General features: G+C 43.6%; 1 protein-coding gene across 1 annotated transcript in view; it reads left to right on the plus strand.

The window, feature by feature from the left end:
- The window catches only part of EGFL6 (EGF like domain multiple 6), a 106,308-nt gene that overhangs the window by 34,625 nt on the left and 44,383 nt on the right, over positions 1-27,300 (plus strand). The window contains exons 5-7 of the mRNA XM_044285352.1: positions 259-378; positions 1,170-1,304; positions 6,293-6,415. Of these exons, the coding sequence (XP_044141287.1) occupies positions 259-378; positions 1,170-1,304; positions 6,293-6,415 (378 nt within the window). The remainder of the gene's footprint in view (positions 1-258; positions 379-1,169; positions 1,305-6,292; positions 6,416-27,300) is intronic.

The raw sequence follows: 27,300 nt of genomic DNA on the forward strand, positions 1-27,300 counted from the left end.
GGCATGGCCAGGCAATAGTGGCATCCTCTCGTACAGTTTCCTATTTGCACATGCTGTGCACGCCTGATGGTAGATGTTCTTTAAATATATTTGGGTTTAAACGACAAATGTTCACTTCTAATATAAAAGCCCCTGCATAGATATGTCAGAAACGTTCTTTTCTTCTATTGAATGTATCACGCTTTCTGTATCACTGAGGAAAGTAAGACCAAGACAATGTCAGAGCTTACGTTTTGTGCTATTAATCTTGTTTCCCAGACTCCAGGACCTGTGCGATGGCAAACTGCCAATACGGCTGTGAGGAAGTCCAGGGAGAAGTGCGGTGCTTATGTCCCTCAAGTGGACTGCAGCTGGGGCCAGATGGAAAGAACTGTATAGGTGTGTGAGGGTACATTTTTCTAAATTCCCTTAATATCAAACAACCAGGACACAGTCAGATGTAGATATCATATTAATTCCTGAATCCTGTATTGTTTAATGGACCTGTTCTCTATAAATCATACAATGGAGGTGCTACATATGATTAGCTATTACTGACGCTTCAGAAGGAAACATAATATAATTGCATACATCAAAGGTTTTTATGGAACAGACAATATACCCAGCTGTGTATTTCGCTTGGGTTGCACATCTTTACCAACATAAATCTACCCAGAAAACCACCCTTATGTCTTCCCGAGCACAGATTTCTAATCCCCTTCCCACCGATGGGATACTCATCATGTCACTAACCTCTTCACTGGCACCTACAACCATTTGACCTCCAATAATGAGGTAACCATAGGAGTGCCACCCGTCTCACATCAACACATTCCATTGCCTTTTCACGGAGACAGGATTTTCTATTCTATTACCGTGTGATCTTTTAAGCCACCCTGTTCCTAGTAGATAGCAGATACGGTGGTATGGGGTATAAGCATGGTGGGGGGGACTACAGGGATTTAAGAATAAATTGTATTTTGGTTGAGATACGCCACATAGAAAACCAAGTGTTTTCAATAAGTAACAGTACGTAATAGCCAGATTTCAATTTGCAGGAAGAAAATAAGGCAAAAGTAGTATATTTTAGGGAAGACTCTTCAGACTGGTACCCAAGTCTGTACCCTCTTTGATGTGAATATTTTCTACGTGCAAAAATGAAACTACCCATTCAAATTCTTACTTTCTAGATATTGATGAATGTGCCACTGGGAAAGCACTCTGCCCTTTTAACCGGAGATGTGTGAATACATTTGGAAGCTATTACTGCAAGTGCCAGCATGGCTTTGAGTTAAAATACGTGAATGGCAGATACGACTGCGTAGGTAAGAGCGCTCATTTCTGATAGGATGACTGCATGGTTGTAATTTACTCTCTTGGCCAAGAATTATTAGAATAATGAAGAAGGAGGATACGGGAAGACTATAGTGCTTTATCTATGCCAACACCACAGATGGCAGGAAAACCAGCCGGTCAGGTTGTAATTTGTCATTTTTCTGGTGTTGATTAGAAAATGAAATAAAATAAGATTCATGGAATTCAGATTCTTCACGGCAGCCATGGCGCTGTTTCTGGCTCATGGCTTTATGGATCCAAATATTGACTAATAGGTTATACGCAGAATTATAATTATGGTTACAGTGTTACGCCTCTACTTGTGTTCCAGTTACATGACCAGGACAGATTTCCTGGAACTCCTACTGAAGATTCCAAGCCATGATCTGAATGGGGTTGTGCAGCCATTAAACGTTATTTAATCATCTAATGACTGGGAATGAAAAGGCCCTAATGACTGGACACTTTTTTGTGATTTATAAAACTGCTCTACCTTTTTTATTTTTTTATTTGTTGGACTGTCAAAATAATTTTTTCAGTGTTTAGTTTTTTACATGATGTAACAAACTCCCAACAGACGCTCAATGTTTTCAGTTTATATGCTCCTTTATTTCCACAGGTATACATCAATAGAGAGGATGAGTTTCGGCTTATGTTAGTTGATGAAGGCTGGAGCGGCCAAAACGTGTCCTCTCTATCAGGGGCGTTGCTAGGGTCTTAAAAGATCCGGGGCACAAGCCCCAATAAATATACCCCCCCCCCCCCCCGCACTATGCTGTACTTGCTATACAGCGGCACTTACCTGTCACATCCAGGGCCTCCAGGTGACGTCTCCTCTCTGTCATCATCTTCTCGGTCTGGACAACTTCTCTCAGCCGCCTCGTCTCTGCAGAGTGTGACACACAGACATCTTAGCTTCCTCACTTTCTATCATTATCCCCCAACTGGAGTCCCCACAGTGTTATCCTGCTGCTTGCTATGCCAAAACATCAACCCCCATACCCCCAAATACTATCCTAAAGAAACATTACTGCCCCCCATAGTAAAAGTGCTCCTCATAGTCCCACCAATAGTAATTCCCTTCTAGAATGCCCTTATTAGTAACACTGCCCCAACCGTGATAATGCTCCTCAACAATGCCCTCCCATATTAATAATACCCTCACAGAGTCCCTAGTAGAAATAAGGCCCCCTATTGTTCCCCCAGTGGTAATAAAGCTCCCTACAGACTCCTCAGTAGTAATAAGGCCCCCATAGTGCACTTAGTAGAAATAAGGCAGATCTACAAGACCCTCCTATAGAGCCCCCAGTAGTAATAAGAACGCCTATAATGTCCCCTGGATTTGCAGTGCCCCCTGTAGTTATAATCCTCCCTCCACCATACAGTCCCATGTAAATAACATCACCTCTTCCCCAGCCGCCTCCAACGCACAATCCCATGTAAACATCACCCCCTAAGGCTACTTTCACACTTGCGTTCATGCAGATCTGTCATGTACTTGTACAGGACGGATCCGCACCGATATAATACAAACGAATGCATCCGTTCAGGACCAATTCGTTTGTATTAGATTTTAATTTCTAAGTCCCAATACGGATCCGTCCTGACTTACATTAAAAGTCAATGGGGGACGGATCCGTTTACAATTGCACCATTTTGTGTCAATGCAAAGGGATCCGTCCCTATTGACTTACATTGTCAGGACGGATGCGTTTGGCTCCGCAAGGCCATGCGGACACAAAAAACGCATCCATTCAGAATGCATTGGGGTTAAACTGATGCATTTGGGGCTGCTTGTGAGAGACCTGAAACGGATCTCACAAGCGGATCACCAAACGCAAGTGTGAACGTAGCCTAAACATTAAGTCCCATGTACATAAACATCATTCCCCCCCCCACCATCCACTTTCCACATACAGTCCCATGTAAATAACATCCCTCCCTCCCCCAGCCACCTCAAGCACACAGTTCCATGTCAATAACATCCCTCCCTTCAGCCCTAAAATACATCCCAGTTAAATAACTACAACTCCCAGCATTTCTCTGCCTCTCCCTTCACTTACCTCTCCTGTACAGACATCACCATTCGGCTCCTTCTCCTCTTGACTCCGGTCCAATCCTGCACTGGGAAGAGGCGAAGGACCTTTGGTGACATCACAGGTCATGTGATCAGCAAAACAGGCTGTGATAGGATGACCTGGATGGTGACATCATCCAGGTCATCCTATCACAGCCTGTTTTGCTGATCACATGACCTGTGATGTCACCAAAGGTCCTTCGCCTCTTCCCAGTGTAAGATTCAATTGTATTTGCCTGTGTACGGCAATACAGTTGTATCTAGTAGGCAGGCAGGACATTCGGGGCATGGGACAAAACATCCGGGGCCCAAGCCCCGAATGTTTTAACCTAGCGACGCCCCTGCTCTCTATTGATGTATACCTGTGGAAATAAAGGAGCTGGGAGTTTGTTACATTGTGTTTGCTTGAGATCTCTCCTTCCCGCTGTGGCGCATATGGTCTGGTGCTGACCATATTTCTTCATATTCTTATTTTTACAGGAGACGGATATTTTTATTAACATTTTTACAGAATGTTTTTTTCTTTTTTTGGTTTTATTTTGGGAACACTGCAAAAAATTAGACCCAAAAAACATTTTCTTTGCAAACTATAGCTTTTCATTTTTATGAATGCAAACTGACACCAAAAAATTATTAAAATGGGTTTCCTATGTAGTGTCAGTCATTTTTATAAATATTAGGCCGTTTTGCATGAACAGGGTGACTATGCCAACGGTTTTAGTTAGCGAGTGCATTAAAAAATATATAATAATAATAATTGTTTGCATTAAATTTTTGGCTTATTTTTTCCTTTATTGTTGGCACATAATATGTCCCTCAGTGATCAAATACCTCCGGGGACACTGACTTTTTTATTATTTTGCATCTAAAGGAGCCCCCATTCCAAGGGAAAACAGCCTTCTGTAAGGGCTTTGTACAAGGTAGAGCTGATCAGGGTCTGCACTGCCCCCAAGACACCCTGCAATCCCATAATGGCCAGATCTAATAGAGGAATCAGCATAGCCGCCTCATCTATTCACTGCATAGCGCTCATTGAGAGCTATGCACCAAGCAGAGAAGGCAGAACCAGTAATAAACAGCTTCTGTCTTCTGCTCACTTCTGCCTTCTCCAGCTAGATTGCAGGCGCAGGAGCTTTAATCCAGAGCTGTACATGTACGGAACTCTGGATTAAAGCCTAGTAACAAGCGTTGTACATGCTTGGTCGTTAAGTAGTTAATATAGTTCAGCATGAAAAACCGTGTAGTTTACTTTCAGTAAAAAAAAAATGCTCCAGTTGTGAGATATTCTCTTTATAATTAAGTAAAGGTGCCCCCTGGTGTTTGATCTGTATGGTAATGTGCACGTCCATTTACTGAGATGGGCAGGCATGATCAGTTCCAACATTCAGATGCCATCAGCCACACCTACTGTTAGAATCTGTGCCAGTTAGGGTTGTTACAATACCAAAATTTGGACTTTGACGTTGATACCAAGAGCAGTATCTCGATTCTCGATACCAAAACTATACTTTGCCGAAATATAAATGAGATACGTTTGTTGTGGTTTTCTAATCTATTGTACACATCCGGCTGCTTGATTTTGATGGAAAACCGCCGTTTAGCCCATAAAACCATGTGCACATAAAAAATCTGAGTAAGAACCCGCTAGGTTTTGTGGGTGAAACAGCTCTTTCCTGGCAAAATCGATCAGCTGGACAACACGATACAGTCAATTCAGAAATGACAATAAACATACCTGGAGAGGTTCTTGGCTTCCCCAATGCCGCTCTATGTGGCGCAGGAGCAGTGTGCGGCTGGTAGGGTTGCCATCTTTCCCCCCAAAAAATACAGGGGCTGTACACAGGATGTTATTTTACAACATTATATTTTACATTTTGCGCATATCTATATACCAGGATATTATATGGGAAAACAGCAAAGGTATAATGACATATATATAAATATATATATATATTATATATAATGTATCTGTACATCAGTACAGAGTGGGCTGTGTAGTAGTAACTATTTATTTAATAGTAGGCACAGAATAAAATGGTAATTTTCAGGGGTATCCCCTAACTGTTTAGGATACCCCCAAGGCTGATTCTACATATGGGGATAGACATCAGACTCCCAGAGCAGGGACTCTTAAAATACTGGCCCTTCAACGGTCAGACTGACGCTTTGTATTGGATACATTGAGCAACCGTAGTGCAAGTTACAAAACGAGAGCTGCAGCAGAAAGGACACACTTCTTGAGAATAGACACGCCACGCGAGCTAGCAGCCTGAAGAGCAATGAATGTGGATATCTCTGGATCCATGTGAGATACGGGGCTTGTTCTAGCTTTGTTAGGGTACTTTCATACTAGCGTCACTGGATTCCGGCAGGCAGTTCCGTCGCCAGAACTACCTGCCGGATCTGGCAATCTGTATGCAAACGGATACCATTTGTAGACGGATCCGGATGCGGATCCGTCTTACAAATGTATTGCAATACCGGATCCGTTTCTCCAGATGTCATCCGGAAAAACGGGTCCGGTATTTATCTTTTTCACATTTTTAAATATCTGCGCATTTCAATATAAAATAATGCCGGCATTCCAGCAAGTGTTCTGGAATTTTGGACGGAGAAAATAACACAGCAAGCTGCAGTATTTTCTCCGTCCAAAAACCGTACAGAACTGAAGACATCCTGATACATACTGAACGGTTTGCTTTCCATTCAGAATGCATTAGGATAAAACTGATCAGTTCTTTTCCTGTATAGAGCCCCTAGAACGGAATTCAATACCGGAAAATAAAACCACTAGTGTGAAAGTACCCTTAGAAAGGTATTATCATGTACTATATGATGTATAATTTAAATTTTAATTATGGGATAACCCCTTTAAGTATGACACTGGCGTCTCATTGGCAGATATAAATGAGTGCCTGGAGACCACTCACAAGTGCAGCCCTCACAGCGATTGCCTCAACACTCCAGGAGCCTATAAATGCAGATGTAAGCAAGGATACAAGGGGAGTGGATATGTCTGTTCAGGTAAGAATAAAAATGACAGTTTATACTCAAAGCTTATACTTCTGTAATACAGAATATACTGTATTATCCGTTCTTCCATAAAAATAAGTTATATTTGAACCCATAAAAACAACACTACAATAATATTCCTTTAAATGGATCATCCAGAATTTTAAGTAAGTAAGGGCATGCAATGGTAAAGCATAAGAAAATCCATTATCTACCTGTTAAAACCCATGCTGCTCCAGCACCACCACTTCGGCGGTCCCTGACAGTCCTGGAGTGACGATCTTACATATATCCCTCTCGCTACCGCTGTGACAAATCACTGACCTTAGTTTACATGTATGACATATGACTATTGAGGCCAGTGACTGGCCACAGCGAGCCCATGAATGATGTCATCACTGTAGGAATGGTGTGGACTACTGGGGGGATAGCACAAGTGGCATGGGATTTTATGGGGTAACTACCGGTTTTTTACACCTTCTCACGCTATTAGACAAGCTTCTTAAATCGTGGACAATCCCTTTACTCTAGCATCTCATAATCTGGAAAAATCGAATAATGCAGTTTGATTCTAGTTTATCTGGCAAGACTAGAAGCAAAGTAGATATCAGACTTAGTTCTCTTCAAAGCAGTATTTCCCTGTGTATTCACTATTACAGCAGTATTTCCCTGTGTGTTCACTATTACAGCAGTATTTCCCTGTGTGTTCACTATTACAGCAGTATTTCCGTGTGTGTTCACTATTACAGGAGTATTTCCCTGTGTGTTCACTATTACAGCAGTATTTCCCTGTGTGTTCCCTATTACAGCAGTATTTCCCTGTGTGTTCACTATTACAGCAGTATTTCCCTGCGTGTTCACTATTACAGCAGTATTTCCCTGTGTATTCACTATTACAGCAGTATTTCCCTGTGTGTTCACTATTACAGCAGTATTTCCCTGTGTAGTCACTATTACAGCAGTATTTCCCTGTGTATTCACTATTACAGCAGTATTTCCCTGTGTGTTCACTATTACAGGAGTATTTCCCTGTGTATTCACTATTACAGGAGTATTTCCCTGTGTATTCACTATTACAGCAGTATTTCCCTGTGTGTTCACTATTACAGGAGTATTTCCCTGTGTATTCACTATTACAGCAGTATTTCCCTGTGTGTTCACTATTACAGGAGTATTTCCCTGTGTATTCACTATTACAGCAGTATTTCCCTGTGTGTTCACTATTACAGCAGTATTTCCCTGTGTGTTCACTATTACAGCAGTATTTCCCTATGTGTTCACTATTACAGCAGTATTTCCCTGTGTGTTCACTATTACAGCAGTATTTCCCTGTGTGTTCACTATTACAGCAGTATTTTCCTGTGTGTTCACTATTACAGCAGTATTTCCCTATGTGTTCACTATTACAGCAGTGTTTCCCTGTGTGTTCACTATTACAGCAGTATTTCCCTGTGTGTTCCCTATTACAGGAGTATTTCCCTGTGTGTTCACTATTACAGCAGTATTTCCCTGTGTGTTCCCTATTACAGCAGTATTTCCCTGTGTGTTCACTATTACAGCAGTATTTCCCTGTGTGTTCACTATTACAGCAGTATTTCCCTGTGTGTTCACTATTACAGCAGTATTTCCCCATGTGTTCACTATTACAGCAGTATTTCCCCATGTGTTCACTATTACAGCAGTATTTCCCCGTGTGTTCACTATTACAGCAGTATTTCCTGTGTGTTCACTATTACAGCAGTATTTCCCTGTGTGTTCACTATTACAGCAGTATTTCCGTGTGTTCACTATTACAGCAGTATTTCCCTGTGTGTTCACTATTACAGCAGTATTTCCCTGTGTATTCACTATTACAGCAGTATTTCCCTGTGTATTCACTATTACAGCAGTATTTCCCCATGTGTTCACTATTACAGCAGTATTTCAAACTACAATTAAAAATGAATCTTTTCTTCATAACAGTTCACATACAGCAGATTCACCGTAGACATTTTTGTGACCAAAAAATTCCTTCTAAACATCTAAATGAGGTTGTTGGATTTCCGCAAGCTTGTGTGGATAGGACAGTCAAAAAGATTTTTGCATCAAATCTGCAATCTGTGTGAATATACCCTTAAAGGGGGTGTCCAGGATTTTGATATTGAAGGAAGAAAGAAAGTAGCCATTGCCAGAGGAGTATGACAGAGGTTTATCTCACAGAGGTTGTTGGATTACAACTGCCCCATCTTTATGCCTCTTGACATCATGTGCATGGCCAGTTTATAGGGGTTGTCCAGCATTTTCATACTGATGGCCTATCTTCGGTATAGGCTATTAATTTTTAGATTAGTGGCAGATCAGCTGGTACTAGAAGTTGGCGATAGAAATACACAGCTCCTTCCATTGTTTAGTGGACAAAGCTAGTAATGCAGGGCTGCTCCGATTCATTTAAGTTGGAGCAATGCTGCTGTTACCAGTTCTAGTTTTAACATGGTTTATATAAGGCTGAAAAAAGACATTTGTCCATCCAGTTCGGCCTGTTATCCTGCAAGTTGATCCAGAGGAAGGCGAAAAACCCCTGTAAAGTAGAAGCCAATTTTCCCCACTTTAGGGGGAGGGGGGAATTCCTTCCCAACTCCAATCAGGCAATCAGAATAACTCCCTGGATCAACGACCCCTCTCTAGTAGCTATACCCTGTAATATTATTACACTCCAGAAATACATCCAGGTCCCTCTTGAACTCTTTTAGTGAATTCACCATCACCACCTCCTCAGGCAGAGAGTTCCATAGTCTCACTGCTCTTACCGTAAAGAATCCTCTTCTATGTTTGTGTACAAACCTTCTTTCCTCCAGACACAGAGGATGTCCCCTCGTCACAGTCCTGGGGATAAATAGATGATGGGCTAGATCTCTGTACTGACCCCTGATATATTTATACATAGTAATTAGATCTCCCCTCAGTTGTCTTTTCTAAAGTGAATAACCCTAATTTTGATAATCTTTCTGGGTACTCTATTCCACACATTCCAGTTATTACTTTAGTTGCCCTCCTCTGAACCCTCTCCAGCTCTGCTATGTCTGCCTTGTTCACAGGTAATAAGTAAGTTGCGGCAAACAGAATGTTTTCTTGTGATTTTGGTAATTTATTCCTGCGATATTATACAAAAATCATGATCCAGTTACATCAGTTAGACAACCACTTTGGATAATGATGATGACAGGACTTTTTGGTCCAAGCGGACCTTCTTCAGCGGTCTTATTATCTGGTTTATGTGGTTAAATGGCCATAGGCTGGATTGCAGTAGCCTTGTTCACAGTACTCCAGTACTCATGCAACCTATTATCTTATTGGCCTTGGCAGCAGCTGCCCGACACTGGTTTCTACAGCTTAGTTTGCTGTTCACTAAATTTCCTAGGTCCTTTTCCATGTCAGTGTTACCCAGTGTTTTACCATTTAGTATGTACTGGTGACTTGCATTATTTCTTCTTATGTGCATAACCTTACATTTGTTAAACCTCATCTGCCACTTCTCTGCCCAAGCCTTCAATCTATCCAGATCCATCTGTAGCAAGCCTTCTACAAGATCATTAATACATATATTAGAGAATAGGGCCCAATACTGACCCCTGTGGTACACCACTAGTGACAGTGACCCAATCTGAATGTGTACCAATAATAACCACCCTCTGTTTTCTATCAATGAGCCAGTTACTTACCCACATACAGTATAAGTTAAATCCACGGCACTCCAAAAGTTGATGCAAGATAAATAATCTCATTTAATTCTTAATAAACAGAATGCTGTTTAGTATACATCCAGTGCAAATTCATTTACATATAGTATTTATGCCATATCAGATAGAAAAATATCCCGAACGTTTCGGTCTGTGCGACTTTCTTCAGTGGGGTCTGAAGGCAGAGAGAGTATAGGCGTGCGCTGGATCACATCTGGCATAAATACTATATGTAAATGAATTTGCACTGGATGTATACTAAACAGCATTCTGTTTATTAAGAATTAAATTAGATTATTTATCTTGCATCAACTTTTGGAGTGCCGTGGATTTAACTTATACTGTCTAAACCACTCCCACAGGCACCCACACTGGATCCAAGGTGTGCAGAGTACATATTTATTCAACTTACCCACATACAGACATTTTCCCCCAATTCAAGCATTCTCATTTTATATACTAACCTTTTATGTGGTACAGTGTCAAATGCTTTGGAGAAGTCCAGATATACGACATCCATTGATTCACTGCAATCAAGTCTAGAACTTACCTCCTCATAGAAACTGATTTAATTAGTTTGACATGACCGATCCCTCATGAAGCCATGCTGACATGGCGCTATTTGCTTATTTTCTTTGAGGTACTCCAAGATAGCATCTCTTAGAAAACTTTCAAACAATTTACCCATGACAGATGTTAAACTTACCGGCCTATAGTTTCTGGGCTCTGTTTTTAGACCCTTTTTAAATATTGGCACCACATTTGCTATGCGCCAATCCTGTGTAACACTCACTGTCAGTATAGAGTCCTTAAATAGCAGAAATAAGGGTCTGGCTATGACATTACTTAATTCTCTTAGGATATGGGCGTGTATGCCATCTGGTTCCGGCGATTTGTCTATTTAAATCTTTTTAAGACGCCGCTGTACTTCTTTCTGGGTCAGACGGAGCACTTTTAATGGGGAATTTACTTTTACATTCTGCATTGCATCTTTATTTTCTTCAGTGAATACAGTGGAGAAAATAATATTTAATAGCTTTTCTTTCTCCTCATCACCCTTGGCAAATCCCCCCTTATCACTCTGTAAACGGCCGACACCTTCAGATTTATACTTTTTACTATTTATATAAGGGTTAATTTTACTCTCTTTGGCAATTAATCTCTCGGTCTCTAGTTTGGTTGCTTTTATTTATATTTTACATATTCTATTTTTTTCCATATAGTTTTTCAATGCTTCCTCACTACCCCTTCTGTTTTAGAGATTTAAATGCTTTCTTTTTATCATTTATTGCTTTCTTTATATTTCTATTTATCCAAATAATATTTTTTTCTTGTTCCTTAACTTTTTATTCCAATAAGATATGTACCTCTCACAATTAGATTTTAGAATGCTTCTAAAAATATCCCATTTTGTGGCTGTATTTTTATTTTTGAGGACTTTGTCCCAGTTAGTTAGGCCTATGGCCTCTCTTAGTTCGCAAAATTTTTCTTTTTTAAAGTTTGGTATTTTTATTCCTCCCTGAACAAACACTCTTTTAAATGACAATTGGAAGGTTTTTACTTTATGGTCACTATTTTCCAGGTGTCCCCCAACCTGCATATCTGTTGTTCTGTCAGGTCTATTGGTTAATACTAAGTCCAGTATGTCCGTCCCTCTAGTCGGGTCCTGAACCAGTTGTCTTTGGTTATTGCCAAGAACCTGTTTCCTTTATTAGATGTACAGGTTTCAGTTTCCCAGTCTATCCCCCATAATAATGACCTCATTATGATTTGCCGCCTCGTCTATTTAATTTAGAAGTAGATTTTCTGTGGAATCTTTTCTATGGTATATTAGGTGCCTTATAATAAACTAGTTTTTTCCTCCATGTATTTCTACCCACAGTTACTCCACATGTTCATGTCCCTCACTTATATCTTCCCGGAGTGTGGGCTTTAGACAGGACTTTACATAAAGGCAGACCCCTCTCCGGTTTTGACGATCCTTTCTAAACAGACTGTAACCCTGTACGTTAACTGCTCAGTCATAGCCATCATCCAGCCATGTCTCAGTTATTCCCACTATGTCATAGTCCTACTCACTAATTCCAGTTTGATTTACCAGGCTTATGGCATTAGTATACATACAATTTAGAGGTTTATGTGTATATTTTTTACCCTACACCTTTCCTTCTGAACTGTTCTAGTCCCACCTTCCATTCCTCCCCCAGTCCCATTACCTTGCCCCCGGTCTCTATCTGCACTATCTTCCCCTCCTATAGCGTAATTGCCCTTCCCCCCACTCCCTAGTTTAAACACTCATCCAACCTTCTAGCCATTTTCTCCCCCAAAACAGCTGCCATTTCCCCATTGAGGTGCAGCCCATCCCTACGATAGAGCCTGTAACCAACAGAGAAGTCCGCCCAGTTCTCCAGGAACCCAAACCCCTCCTTCCTACACCAGTTCTTGACCACTTGTTAACCTCCTTAATCTCCTGCCGCCTTTCTTGTGTGGCTCGTGGTACAGGTGTGTGGCTCGTGGTACATGTTCTGTCCATTACACAATGCTCAGGGTTGTGTAATTCCACCACCAATTTATGGTGCCGGAGCTACAGGGTAACAGCTTATCGGCAGGGTTTCAGAATCCATACCTTTTGTTCTCAGGAGATTTCTTCTTTAGCAGTGGCTTCCTCCCCCTCTTCCTACTGAGAACACATGCTTGCTCAGTCCAGCGGGCATGTGTAAGATGGGGTCAGGGGTGAGAGCTGTTGCCTGAAAAAGCAATCAGTCGACAGCGATCATATGTATATTGCTGAGGTTAATCTCCAGGGTCCAATGAGCACAGTAGAAAATCTGAGCATAATACAGTTGGCTTGGGTTCTGACATAGAATAGTAATAGTAATAGATTGCAAAGGTTTAGCAGAAGACAATACCATTTGAAGTCAATTTAACTTAAAGTGGGTATCCAGGACACCCGAGACCCCTGTCAATCAGCTGTTAGAAGAGGCCTTGAGCACTGCAGAGTCTTCCTAAGCCAGTGACATCAGTGTACATCAGTCACACGGCCTAGTTGAAGTTCAGCCCCATTCAAGTCAATGGTGCTGAGCTGCAATACCAAGCACTGCCACTATACGATGTACGGCACTCCAGAGCTCTAGTGAGTGCAGCGGCTCCAAGAAATAGCTGATGGTGGGGATGCTAGGACTTGGACCACTGCTGATGTGATAATAATGACCTATCCTGTCTGGATTTAAGAAAATAATTCTCAAATCCAGAGAGAATTCTACATTTGTGTGCATCATAATAACAGAATAGTTTGGGATGCAGTTACCAGTGGACAGGGTCACACGTGACTGGTTAGCTGTGGATTTGCAATCACAGATTCTAGTGCAGCAAATCTGCAGCATTGTACGTTATCCCTATGCTGCTTAATAAAATGCAGCAGAAAAGTTGCAGTATTGCAGAATTGAAATCCACTACATGTCAATTTATACAGCGGATTTCTCTTGTGGATTTCACCCTTTCCATGTAATACATGTGCGTTTTTTTTCCTCAAAATTTTCAGTCACTTGTGAACCCAGCCTTAGGGGGACTTGTACATGGTGCGAATTATGTGCATTCTTTCTGCAGGGATTTCATGCGAAAAAACAACAGTGTAATACAGTACCAGCAAAATATATGATATTAGACCAGTCTCATGTACACTTATCATTTTTCTTAGGTGTGAAAATTGATCCGCAGTGCGGATTTTTAAATTTTTGAAAATAGTTGTTGCTTTTTTTCTGTCTGAATTTCACCCTTTTCCATAGAAGAGTGAGATCTGCAGCAAAACCACATCAAATCTGTATCAAATACCGCCGAACCCCCCCCCCCCCCAAAACCGCAATAAAATCTGCGCTGTGTGCAGCCACCCTTAGATTGACCCATCTACTCTAGTCAGACACCATTACCTTCCATTAAAAAACATAATTTCATGGTAAAATATAGAACAGTAACCAGATGAATTGTTTTTCACGACAGGTAATATTAGATGGTTATATTTGATGTACTCTAATATTTTGTAAGTAAACACGTTCATGCGATCCTCTTAGGGAATGGTAACTGGACCTTCACTGGCGGTCACCCATATCTCATTTTTTTACCTTTTGCTGAAAGATCCTTAGACTACAAAAATAAACATTCTTAATAGAAGTATGATGTCAGCATTGTAGTATGTATTATATAACGGTACAAGGTCTACAGAGGATACATGAAACAACTAATGGCCCCTATGAGGACTATGTTATAACTCCACTTTAAAGCAGATAATGGTGAAAGCTTCTCAGGGAATGTAACATTTTTCTGCCCTTATCCTGACAATTGAAAGCTTTAAGAGCCCTTATGGCCCCTCTGTACATTTTAGGAATCATTTGTTTTATGTGACACAGGCTTCTACCTCTGGGCACTTATGTAAAAAGTGTTCTGATGAGTGACTGTTCACTAAACAATTTAGGACCAACGGCATATTAAGAAAGTTACTACATGTATGTGCACTTTCGAAAATCTCCACTTTTGCCTAGAACACATGAGTGGCTGTGCACTAGATGTGCATCCTGGGCAGTGCCAGTGCCAGGTGTTTGTGGAACCATTGGTGCCTAAGGTGGCCAGCAGGATGGCTCAGTGATTAGAATATATGTACAATGCTGTAGAATATGTAGGCACTATATAAGTCAAAGTTGTTGTTTTTTTTAGATTTTTATACTGATAACCTGTCCTCAGGACAGGTCATCAGTATCTGATCAGTGGGTTCTGACACCCAGGACCCCGCTGATCAGATGTTTGAGAAGGTATCGGCACTCCTTTGAGCACCAGCTGCTTTCTCTCTGGTTTTCCTAGGCCTAGTGGCGACACGTTCATGTGTCACATGGCCGTGGAGCAGCTCCTCCCCATTCAAGTGAATGGGGCTGAGCGCGATGCCAAGCACTGCCACTATACAATGTAAGACGCTGTGCTTGGTGAGCTTGGAGAAGGCAGTGGCACTCAAAACACCGTATATCAATTTTGCCCTGATTATTTCCTTTATAGTTGTGAAAATATATGTTCTTAAATGGGTTGTCCAGCTTTGGGCCTTTTTTGTACCTGCTGAAAAACTCACACCTGCTAGTTGCCACTCTGTTCTGGCTCCTTGGCTCCTTTCAGCAGTCTTTTGGTTCACACCTTCTAAATGTCTAGATGGTCATATGCACTGCTGCAAATAAAGACTGGCGCTAGTGGTGACATTTCCCCAAGTGGCACGTGACCCAGGAGTGATGTGCTGCATAAGGTCATGCCACCACTGAAGCCAGTCATTGGCTGCAGCAGCGCACATGACCATGTGTGGGTTTTACAACATACTGCAGTTTTTGTTTTTTAAAGAGGACCTGTCACTACAAAATGCAATGCAATCTGAAAGCATCATATGTTATAGAGCAAGAGGAGCTGAGCAGATTGATATATAGTTTTGTGTGAAAATATTCAGTAAAACCTGTAATTTTTGCATTTACATCTGCAGCCCTGTGAAGAGCTATTGGTACAGGAGTGAGGTGTTATCAGTGACTGACAGCCATCTCTGTATGCACACTTATACACACAATGCCATCAATCACTGATAACACCTCTCTCCTGTACCAGTAGCTGTTCACAGGTAGTAGAAAAGGTAGAGATATAAATGTATAAATTACAGGTTTTACTGAATCTTTTTGCCACAAAACTATATATCAAACTGCTCAGCTCCTCCTGCTCTATAACATGGTGCCTTCAGATTGTATTGCATTTTGTGGTGACAGGTCCTCTTTAAATTCCCCAAACCTAGACAACCCCTTCATTTAGGTTAAAGTGAATTTCAACAAGTTTAAAGTAAATCTAAAATGTACTTAAAAATTCTGTAGCCTATACCTGAGCTATATAAACTTGAATACAAATAGCCTAAGCACAAATAGTATAAATCTATGTTGTTTTTTGGTGCTTTCCAGGACAAATGAATGTAAGGTTCCAACATTGAAAGTTCACATACAAGTTTTATTTATATCATTATTAGAAATTATTACTTTCTGTATAATACCTAAATATGCAAAATTTTTGGAAGAGGCAAAGCATGAAATATCCAGAATAACAATCTGAAGTGACATACTCCCACGTTAAAAACATGCAGCTTGTGTTCATCTAAGTTTACTGAGAAATTCTTGAACTTTTCATAGTCCCTCATAGTGTATGAATCCTGTTGTCCTGAGGCTGATATGTTATATAGCAGCATTCAGCCATTTCTTACGGAATAAAATAGTCTGGTCCAAGGTGAGAACATACTGAATGATGTAAAATTGCGTAAAACATGTTCCTGCGCACTTTAAAAAAAATTGCCACATTTGGCAATTTAGCTCCTAGTCAAGCTGTATAGCTGGTCCTTTTGATACCCACTGGGCTTATGTCTTTGGTGGACAGGTGCACCTTAAGAAGATAAGGTTACTATTCACTTTTAAGAAAAAGACAAGGCACTTCATGGTGCAGATATCCCAATGAAAATAGATGGTAGTATGCTAACCTTCTAAGGTTGTCCAAACACAGGCACAACCCTGGTGTAGGCTTGTAGATATAGTACTCTCAAATTAAGCCTTTTTCAGGTTGCAACTCTTGAAAACTATTCCATGTTGTTAACATAATACAAGATATAGCTAAACTGCATGTGCCTCTCATAGAAATGAATGGAGCATGCTGGGAGTCGTAGTTTCACCACAACTGGAGTGTGGGAGGTTAGCCATCACTGGAATAGGAGATGGTATAGAATGTATGGCTATTATGTGTTTCTGGTGCAGTTAAATACATTGTGGTTGAAGTTCACAAAAGTGAAGCTCAACAGCTCTTCACCCCTGAACTGGGGTTGAAGGGTTTTGGAAGGACATCAGTCCTCTTGCTCAATAAGATGTTGTGGTAGTGCACCAGAAAGAGACTTCTAACTGTAATCCGTACTGATGCCAACTAAAGAAACCTGGCCGACAGACATATCTGTTGCACAGCCAACCATCCAAGACAAAAGAAGGACTGAAGCAACTCACAATCTCCAACTTAATGCTTTAAGGGCATTGTGTAGATGCCTCTAGTTGAAATATCTGACTGAAATGTTACAGGTGCAATTTAAGGTACTTCTTGGTTTTCAATATCTCTCGACAAAATTATCACAACATATGGTCAGGAAAACAACGAAAATTCCAGCCACAGTTCCCTCCAAAAGCTGCACCAAATAGTGTCAGTCACATTACAGGACTTTCAGTGCCAGCAACAGTTCCCACTAAGTTGTTTAGTCTCCACTCAGGTCCACACGGGAACACTTACAGTCCATGACAAAAAATAGTCAACCAACCCAAATGACCCACTGTGCAAGCTATGAGTTTAGTAGACGAGATTGAAAGCATCCATTCCCTGGTGATACAGTAGACGCTGTCTCCACACTACATATTTTACAATAAACCAATCTGATTAAACCTATTAGTATAATGTATACGTTTGTTTTCTCATCTTCTGACTGGAATCTCTCTTATTATTATAGAACATAGTTTATTTTCTTTGCACCAGTATAATCTGTGATCGGCCTCTTCATTGGTTGGACAACAGAACTTCTGTATAGTCTGTTGGTGCACGTCTCCTGTGACCTCTCTACTAGGTCTTCATAAATACAACAGGAAGCAGAGACTGCACTCCAAGGATTCAGTTCGCTATATTTTAACTGAAAAACGTAGGCCACATTTCTGGTGTGTCAATGCCCTTCTCCAGTCTGTGTAGGAGAGGCAGGTGCAGAATTGAATCCTTGAAGTGTTGTCTCTGCTTCCTATTGTATCATCTATGATGAGCATCAAAATTATATAACTTCTACTAAATGAGTTGAGGCATCCCACAGGGCGGATTTTGCTTTTCTGGAGCCCCAAGAAAACGTATCTCTATAAGCCCCCATCGCACTGCTAAGCTCCACCCAGTTAGTCCAGAAAGCTCCACTTAGCAGTGCAGCCTGGGCACTTTGCTAATGATCTACAACTGGGAAGGGCCCCCTGGGCCCCTGTGCTGTTGAACTGGCTGCACACGTGGTATGTCTGCCCCTTTAGTCATTTTTTTCTCAGCCACCCACTAGTAGCCAGCAGATGGCCCCCTGATCTCTAGGGGCCGAAACATTTGCTTGGTTTGTGTGAGCGTAAATTCTGCCAATGCAAAGGCAGTGGGAAAATGTATCGTACATTTCTGTCCAAGTCTGACATGTAATACAGCTACTCTTAAATTTAGCTCTGACCATATCAGTGTAATAAACATGTTACCATACATAGCTGTTAGTTTTTCCTTGGCCTTGCTTCTTTAAGACTATATATATTGGTAATTATGAGCTGCTTCAACATGAACAGTCAGTGCCAATAGTACTTACTGTAATAGAAGTCAATATTTCACTCCACCCATAACTTGGCCTTCAATCACCAATATGTTTCCAGACAAAAGGTCGTCATTACTCTGCTGTATGAATTTACAGCTCACTTCACACTAGCTCATTATGCTTTTAGCCCCAGGATTTATTTATTTAGCTAGCAAGTATGTACATTACTTAATCATGTATAGAATTGTTATAAAGCCAACATTATGAATTGCACGCGTCACTTACTACAAGCAAAATAAAAGAGAACATATGTTTCAATTAGCTATCATGGCCAGTAATTTGGCAAGGTTTAGGCATTCTTGTTCTCAATGTTAATGTGGGGTATGTATAATATAAACTGCATATAAACATACAGGAGCCCCATGAAGAATGTGTAGCCTCCAACTCCCCTTAACAAAATAAAAGAGATCAAAGAGTTTGTTCTTACTGAGACATCTATGGTGACATTTCATGTAATGCCCTGATGAACAGAATATGAAATCCAGAATACTTTTAACGCATTTAGAGGGACGAACCGGATCCTGTCTCTATGTACCTTATATCATAAAACTCCATGATTGATATTCAGTAGTGTAGCCTTGAAAAAAAACTGTGGGGGATATTTATCAAACTGGTGTGAAGTGGAACTGCCTTAGCTGTCCATGGCAACCAATCAGATTCCACTTTTCATTTTTCACAGCTCCTTTGGAAAATGAAAGGTGGAATCTGATTGGTTGCTATGGGTAACTATTCCAGTTCTACTTTACACCTAGTTTGATAAGTGACCCCAGTGTGCTTACAGCGTGGTTTCAATTCAGTACTGAGCTATTCCCACCTAGAGATATTGGGGAGATTTATAAGGGGTGGCGTTTCATATTTCAGTCTAACCCTATGTGCATTTAGAGTAAACACACACCGCTTAATAAATCTGGAGCTTCTTCAGCTGATCTAGTGACAGAAATTGAAATGCACGCTTTTAGGCACAGATCTGAATTCTGCACTATATTTTGCCAATTTGTGTCATAACTAGAGTTGAGCGAACACCTGGATGTTCGGGTTCGAGAAGTTCGGCCGAACATCCCGGAAATGTTCGGGTTCGGGATCCGAACCCGATCCGAACTTCGTCCCGAACCCGAACCCCATTGAAGTCAATGGGGACCCGAACTTTTCGGCACTAAAAAGGCTGTAAAACAGCCCAGGAAAGAGCTAGAGGGCTGCAAAAGGCAGCAACATGTAGGTAAATCCCCTGCAAACAAATGTGGATAGGGAAATGAATTAAAATAAAAATTAAATAAATAAAAATTAACCAAAATCAATTGGAGAGAGGTTCCATAGCAGAGAATCTGGCTTCCCGTCACCCACCACTGGAACAGTCCATTCTCAGATATTTAGGCCCCGGCACCCAGGCAGAGGAGAGAGGTCCCGTAACAGAGAATCTGTCTTCATGTCAGCAGAGAATTAGTCTGCATGTCATAGCAGAGAATGAGGCTTCACGTCAGCCACCACTGCAACAGTCCATTGGCATATATTTAGGCCCAGCACCCAGGCAGAGGAGGGAGGTCCCGTAACAGAGAATCTGTCTTCATGTCAGCAGAGAATTAGTCTGCATGTCATAGCAGAGAATGAGGCTTCACGTCAGCCACCACTGCAACAGTCCATTGGCATATATTTAGGCCCAGCACACACACAGGCAGAGGAGAGAGGTCCCGTAACAGAGAATCTGGCTTCATGTCAGCAGAGAATCAGTCTGCATGTCATAGCAGAGAATGAGGCTTCACGTCAGCCACCACTGCAACAGTCCATTGGCATATATTTAGGCCCAGCACACACACAGGCAGAGGAGAGAGGTCCCGTAACAGAGAATCTGGCTTCATGTCAGCAGAGAATCAGTCTGCATGTCATAGCAGAGAATGAGGCTTCACGTCAGCCACCACTGCAACAGTCCATTGGCATATATTTAGGCCCAGCACCCAGGCAGAGGAGGGAGGTCCCGTAACAGAGAATCTGTCTTCATGTCAGCAGAGAATTAGTCTGCATGTCATAGCAGAGAATGAGGCTTCACGTCAGCCACCACTGCAACAGTCCATTGGCATATATTTAGGCCCAGCACACACACAGGCAGAGGAGAGAGGTCCCGTAACAGAGAATCTGGCTTCATGTCAGCAGAGAATCAGTCTGCATGTCATAGCAGAGAATGAGGCTTCACGTCAGCCACCACTGCAACAGTCCATTGGCATATATTTAGGCCCAGCACACACACAGGCAGAGGAGAGAGGTCCCGTAACAGAGAATCTGGCTTCATGTCAGCAGAGAATCAGTCTGCATGTCATAGCAGAGAATGAGGCTTCACGTCAGCCACCACTGCAACAGTCCATTGGCATATATTTAGGCCCAGCACCCAGGCAGAGGAGGGAGGTCCCGTAACAGAGAATCTGTCTTCATGTCAGCAGAGAATTAGTCTGCATGTCATAGCAGAGAATGAGGCTTCACGTCAGCCACCACTGCAACAGTCCATTGGCATATATTTAGGCCCAGCACCCAGGCAGAGGAGGGAGGTCCCGTAACAGAGAATCTGTCTTCATGTCAGCAGAGAATTAGTCTGCATGTCATAGCAGAGAATGAGGCTTCACGTCAGCCACCACTGGAACAGTCCATTCTCAGATATTTAGGCCCCGGCACCCAGGCAGAGGAGAGAGGTCCCGTAACAGAGAATCTGTCTTCATGTCAGCAGAGAATTAGTCTGCATGTCATAGCAGAGAATGAGGCTTCACGTCAGCCACCACTGCAACAGTCCATTGGCATATATTTAGGCCCAGCACCCAGGCAGAGGAGAGAGGTCCCGTAACAGACAATCTGGCTTCATGTCAGCAGAGAATCAGTCTGCATGTCATAGCAGAGAATCAGGCTTCACGTCACCCACCACTGCAACAGTCCATTGTCATAAATTTAGGCCCAGCACTAGTGTTGAGCGGCATGTCCCATATTCGAATTCGCGAAATTTTGTGAATATTCGAAAGAATATTCGTAAAATATTCGCGATTATTCAAATTCGTTATTATTTCGCATATGCGATAATTCGAATTATCGCATAATACATATGCTATGCAAAATTCACATGTGCGCTAATGAAATCGCCTTACGAAGATTCGCAACTCAATTCAATCACTAATGTATGAATGCAATGCCCTTTGCCTCTGTTCTGGGACAAGTGTAGATATTCGCATGTGCGCTAATAAAATCGCCTTACGAAGATTCGCACCTCAATCACTTTCTAGGGAATGTGAGACTTTTGGGAATCAATCGAGATACAGTGGGGGGTGATGACAGTAGTTGACAGAGTACAGATCAATGTAATCTGTAAGGTGGAAAGTAAAATAAAAAATACGAATATTCGTAAATCGACTTTTACGAAGTTCTACGTATTCGCGAATATGGTGCTATACTATATGAATGCACAGGCCTTTGCCTCTCTGTTCTGGGGACAAGTGTAGATATTTGCATTTGCGTTAATAAAATCGCCTTACGAAGATTCGCAGCTCAATTCAATCACTAATGTATGAATGCAAAGCCCTTTGCCTCTGTTCTGGGACAAGTGTAGATATTCGCATGTGCGCTAATAAAATCGCCTTACGAAGATTCGCAACTCAATTCACTAATGTATGAATGCAAAGCCCTTTGCCTCTGTTCTGGGACGTGCCGATATTCGCATGTGCGCTAATAAAATCGCCTTACGAAGATTCGCGCCTCAATCACTTTCTAGGCAATGTGAGTAAGATCTGAGCTGTTGGACCTTTGGGAAACAATCAATTATATGTGTACTGTAATTTTGTGGGGGGGGGGGGGGAAACAAAAAACGAATATTCGTTTTTACGAATATATAGCACTATATTCGAAATATTCGCGAAATCGCGAAGTTGCGATATTCGCGAAAAAAATTTGCTTTTCGAATATTCGCGCTCAACACTACCCAGCACCCAGGCAGAGGAGAGAGGTCCCGTAACAGAGAATCTGGCTTCATGTCAGCAGAGAATCAGTCTTCATATCATAGCAGAGAATCAGGCTTCACGTCACCCACCACTGTAAGAGTCAATTTTCATAAATTTAGGCCCAGAACCCAGGCAGAGGAGAAAGGTCCCGTAACAGACAATCTGGCTTCATGTCAGCAGAGAATCAGTCTTCATATCATAGCAGAGAATCAGGCTTCACGTCACCCACCACTGCAACAGTCAATTGTCATAAATTTAGGCCCAGCACCCAGGCAGAGGAGAGAGCTCCCGTAACAGAGGATCTGGCTTCATGTCAGCAGAGAATCAGTCTGCATGTCATAGCAGAGAATGAGGCTTCACGTCACCCACCACTGCAACAGTCCATTGGCATATATTTAGGCCTAGCACACAGGCAGAGCAGAGAGGTCCCGTAACAGACAATCTGGCTTCATGTCAGCAGAGAATCAGTCTGCATGTCATAGCAGAGAATGAGGCTTCACGTCACCCACCACTGCAACAGTCCATTGGCATATATTTAGGCCTAGCACACAGGCAGAGCAGAGAGGTCCCGTAACAGACGATCTGGCTTCATGTCAGCAGAGAATCAGTCTGCATGTCATAGCAGAGAATCAGGCTTCACGTCAGCCACCACTGCAACAGTCCATGGTCATAAATTTAGGCCCAGCACCCAGGCAGAGGAGAGAGGTCCCGTAACAGACAATCTGGCTTCATGTCAGCAGAGAATTAGTCTGCATGTCATAGCAGAGAATCAGGCTTCATGTCAGCCACCACTGCAACAGTCCATTGGCATATATTTAGGCCTAGCACACAGGCAGAGGAGAGGTTCATTCAACTTTGGGTAGCATCGCAATATAATGGTAAAATGAAAATAAAAATAGGATTGAATGAGGAAGTGCCCTGGAGTCCAATAATATATGGTTATGGGGAGGTAGTTAATGTCTAATCTGGACAAGGGACGGACAGGTCCTGTGGGATCCATGCCTGGTTCATTTTTATGAACGTCAGCTTGTCCACATTGGCTGTAGACAGGCGGCTGCGTTTGTCTGTAATGACGCCCCCTGCCGTGCTGAATACACGTTCAGACAAAACGCTGGCTGCCGGGCAGGCCAGCACCTCCAAGGCATAAAAGGCTAGCTCTGGCCACGTGGACAATTTAGAGACCCAGAAGTTGAATGGGGCCGAACCATCAGTCAGTACGTGGAGGGGTGTGCACACGTACTGTTCCACCATGTTAGTGAAATGTTGCCTCCTGCTAACACGTTGCGTATCAGGTGGTGGTGCAGTTAGCTGTGGCGTGTTGACAAAAGTTTTCCACATCTCTGCCATGCTAACCCTGCCCTCAGAGGAGCTGGCCGTGACACAGCTGCCTTGGCGACCTCTTGCTCCTCCTCTGCCTTGGCCTTGGGCTTCCACTTGTTCCCCTGTGACATTTGGGAATGCTCTCAGTAGCGCGTCTACCAACGTGCGCTTGTACTCGCGCATCTTCCTATCACGCTCCAGTGCAGGAAGTAAGGTGGGCACATTGTCTTTGTAGCGTGGATCCAGCAGGGTGGCAACCCAGTAGTCCGCACAGGTTAAAATGTGGGCAACTCTGCTGTCGTTGCGCAGGCACTGCAGCATGTAGTCGCTCATGTGTGCCAGGCTGCCCAGGGGTAAGGACAAGCTGTCCTCTGTGGGAGGCGTATCGTCATCGTCCTGCCTTTCCCCCCAGCCACGCACCAGTGATGGACCCGAGCTGCGTTGGGTGCCACCCCGCTGTGACCATGCTTCATCCTCATCCTCCTCCACCTCCTCCTCATCCTCGTCCTCCTCGTCCTCCAGTAGTGGGCCCTGGCTGGCCACATTTGTACCTGGCCTCTGCTGTTGCAAAAAACCTCCCTCTGAGTCACTTCGAAGAGACTGGCCTGAAAGTGCTAAAAATGACCCCTCTTCCTCATCCTCCTCCTCCTCCTCCTGGGCCACCTCCTGTTCCATCATCGCCCTAAGTGTTTTCTCAAGGAGACATAGAAGTGGTATTGTAACGCTGATAACGGTGTCATCGCCACTGGCCATGTTGGTGGAGTACTCGAAACAGCGCAACAGGGCACACAGGTCTCGCATGGAGGCCCAGTCATTGGTGGTGAAGTGGTGCTGTTCTGTAGTGCGACTGACCCGTGCGTGCTGCAGCTGAAACTCCACTATGGCCTGCTGCTGCTCGCACAGTCTGTCCAGCATGTGCAAGGTGGAGTTCCACCTGGTGGGCACGTCGCATATGAGGCGGTGAGCGGGAAGGCCGAAGTTACGCTGTAGCGCAGACAGGCGAGCAGCGGCAGGATGTGAACGCCGGAAGCGCGAACAGACGGCCCGCACTTTATGCAGCAGCTCTGACATGTCGGGGTAGTTGTGAATGAACTTCTGCACCACCAAATTCAGCACATGCGCCAAGCAAGGGATGTGCGTCAAATTGGCTAGTCCCAGAGCTGCAACGAGATTTCGCCCATTATCACACACCACCAGGCCGGGCTTGAGGCTCACCGGCAGCAACCACTCGTCGGTCTGTTGTTCAATACCCCGCCACAACTCCTGTGCGGTGTGGGGCCTGTCCCCCAAACATATGAGTTTCAGAATGGCCTGCTGACGTTTACCCCGGGCTGTGCTGAAGTTGGTGGTGAAGGTGTGTGGCTGACTGGATGAGCAGGTGGAAGAAGAGGAGGAGGAAGCCGAGAAGGAGGAGGTGGCAACAGGAGGCAAAGAATGTTGCCCTGCGATCCTTGGCGGCGGCAGGACGTGCGCCAAACAGCTCTCCGCCTGGGGCCCAGCTGCCACTACATTTACCCAGTGTGCAGTTAGGGAGATATAGCGTCCCTGGCCGTGCTTACTGGTCCACGTATCTGTGGTTAGGTGGACCTTGCTACAGATGGCGTTGCGCAGTGCACACTTGATTTTATCGGATACTTGGTTGTGCAGGGAAGGCACGGCTCTCTTGGAGAAGTAGTGCCGGCTGGGAACAACATACTGTGGGACAGCAAGCGACATGAGCTGTTTGAAGCTGTCTGTGTCCACCAGCCTAAATGACAGCATTTCATAGGCCAGTAGTTTAGAAATGCTGGCATTCAGGGCCAGGGATCGAGGGTGGCTAGGTGGGAATTTACGCTTTCTATCAAATGTTTGTGAGATGGAGAGCTGAACGCTGGCGTGTGACATGGTTGAGACGCTTGGTGACGGAGGTGGTGGTGGTGGTGTTGGTGGTACATCCCCTGTTTGCTGGGCGGCAGGTGCCAACGTTCCTCCAGAGGCGGAGGAAGAGGCCGAGGCGGCAGCAGCAGAATAGGCCGAGGCGGCAGCAGCAGAAGAGGTAGCAGGGGGAGCCTGAGTGACTTCCTTGGTTTTAAGGTGTTTACTCCACTGCAGTTCATGCTTTGCATGCAGGTGCCTGGTCATGCAGGTTGTGCTCAGGTTCAGAACGTTAATGCCTCGCTTCAGGCTCTGATGGCACAGCGTGCAAACCACTCGGGTCTTGTCGTCAGCACATTGTTTGAAGAAGTGCCATGCCAGGGAACTCCTTGAAGCTGCCTTTGGGGTGCTCGGTCCCAGATGGCGGCGGTCAGTAGCAGGCGGAGTCTCTTGGCGGCGGGTGTTCTGCTTTTGCCCACTGCTCCCTCTTTTGCTACGCTGTTGGCTCGGTCTCACCACTGCCTCTTCCTCCGAACTGTGAAAGTCAGTGGCACGACCTTCATTCCATGTGGGGTCTAGGACCTCATCGTCCCCTGCATCGTCTTCCACCCAGTCTTGATCCCTGACCTCCTGTTCAGTCTGCACACTGCAGAAAGACGCAGCAGTTGGCACCTGTGTTTCGTCATCATCAGAGACATGCTGAGGTGGTATTCCCATGTCCTCATCATCAGGAAACATAAGTGGTTGTGCGTCAGTGCATTCTATGTCTTTCACCGCTGGGGAAGGGCTAGGTGGATGCCCTTGGGAAACCCTGCCAGCGGAGTCTTCAAACAGCATAAGAGACTGCTGCATAACTTGAGGCTGAGACAGTTTCCCTGGTATGCATGGGGGTGATGTGACAGACTGATGGGGTTGGTTTTCAGGCGCCATCTGTGCGCTTTCTGCAGAAGACTGGGTGGGAGATAATGTGAACGTGCTGGATCCACTGTCGGCCACCCAATTGACTAATGCCTGTACCTGCTCAGGCCTTACCATCCTTAGAACGGCATTGGGCCCCACCATATATCGCTGTAAATTCTGGCGGCTACTGGGACCTGAGGTAGTTGGTACACTAGGACGTGTGGATGTGGCAGAACGGCCACGTCCTCTCCCAGCACCAGAGGGTCCACTAACACCACCACGACCATGTCCACGTCCGCGTCCCTTACTAGATGTTTTTCTCATTGTTATGGTTCACCACAACAACAAATATATTATTTGGCCCAATGTATTGTATTCAAATTCAGCGGGATATAAATTTGAGGCCTAGTATTTAGGCGCTGGGTGACCGGTATGGATTTAGTGACAGAATTAGACTTGGAAATGCACAGAAGCGTGTGTGTGAAGTTATTCTGAATGACCCTATGTGCACCTTCAATATTATATACCCTTTTAGGGATAGATTTCAAATAGCTCTGATATAGCAGAAACCACTAAATTATGAAATTGCTAAATTGGGAATTGTACTTCAACCCAGAACAAAAAATGTGCTTTGACGGACACTAAATATCTTGCCCAGCAACAACAGTACAGCGGTGGGTAACGAGAGATTTAGAGGGATTTAAATTTGAGGCCTAGTATTTAGGCGCTGGGTCACCGGTA

Source organism: Bufo gargarizans, chromosome 3, assembly GCF_014858855.1.
Source record: "Bufo gargarizans isolate SCDJY-AF-19 chromosome 3, ASM1485885v1, whole genome shotgun sequence".
NCBI lineage: Eukaryota > Metazoa > Chordata > Amphibia > Anura > Bufonidae > Bufo > Bufo gargarizans.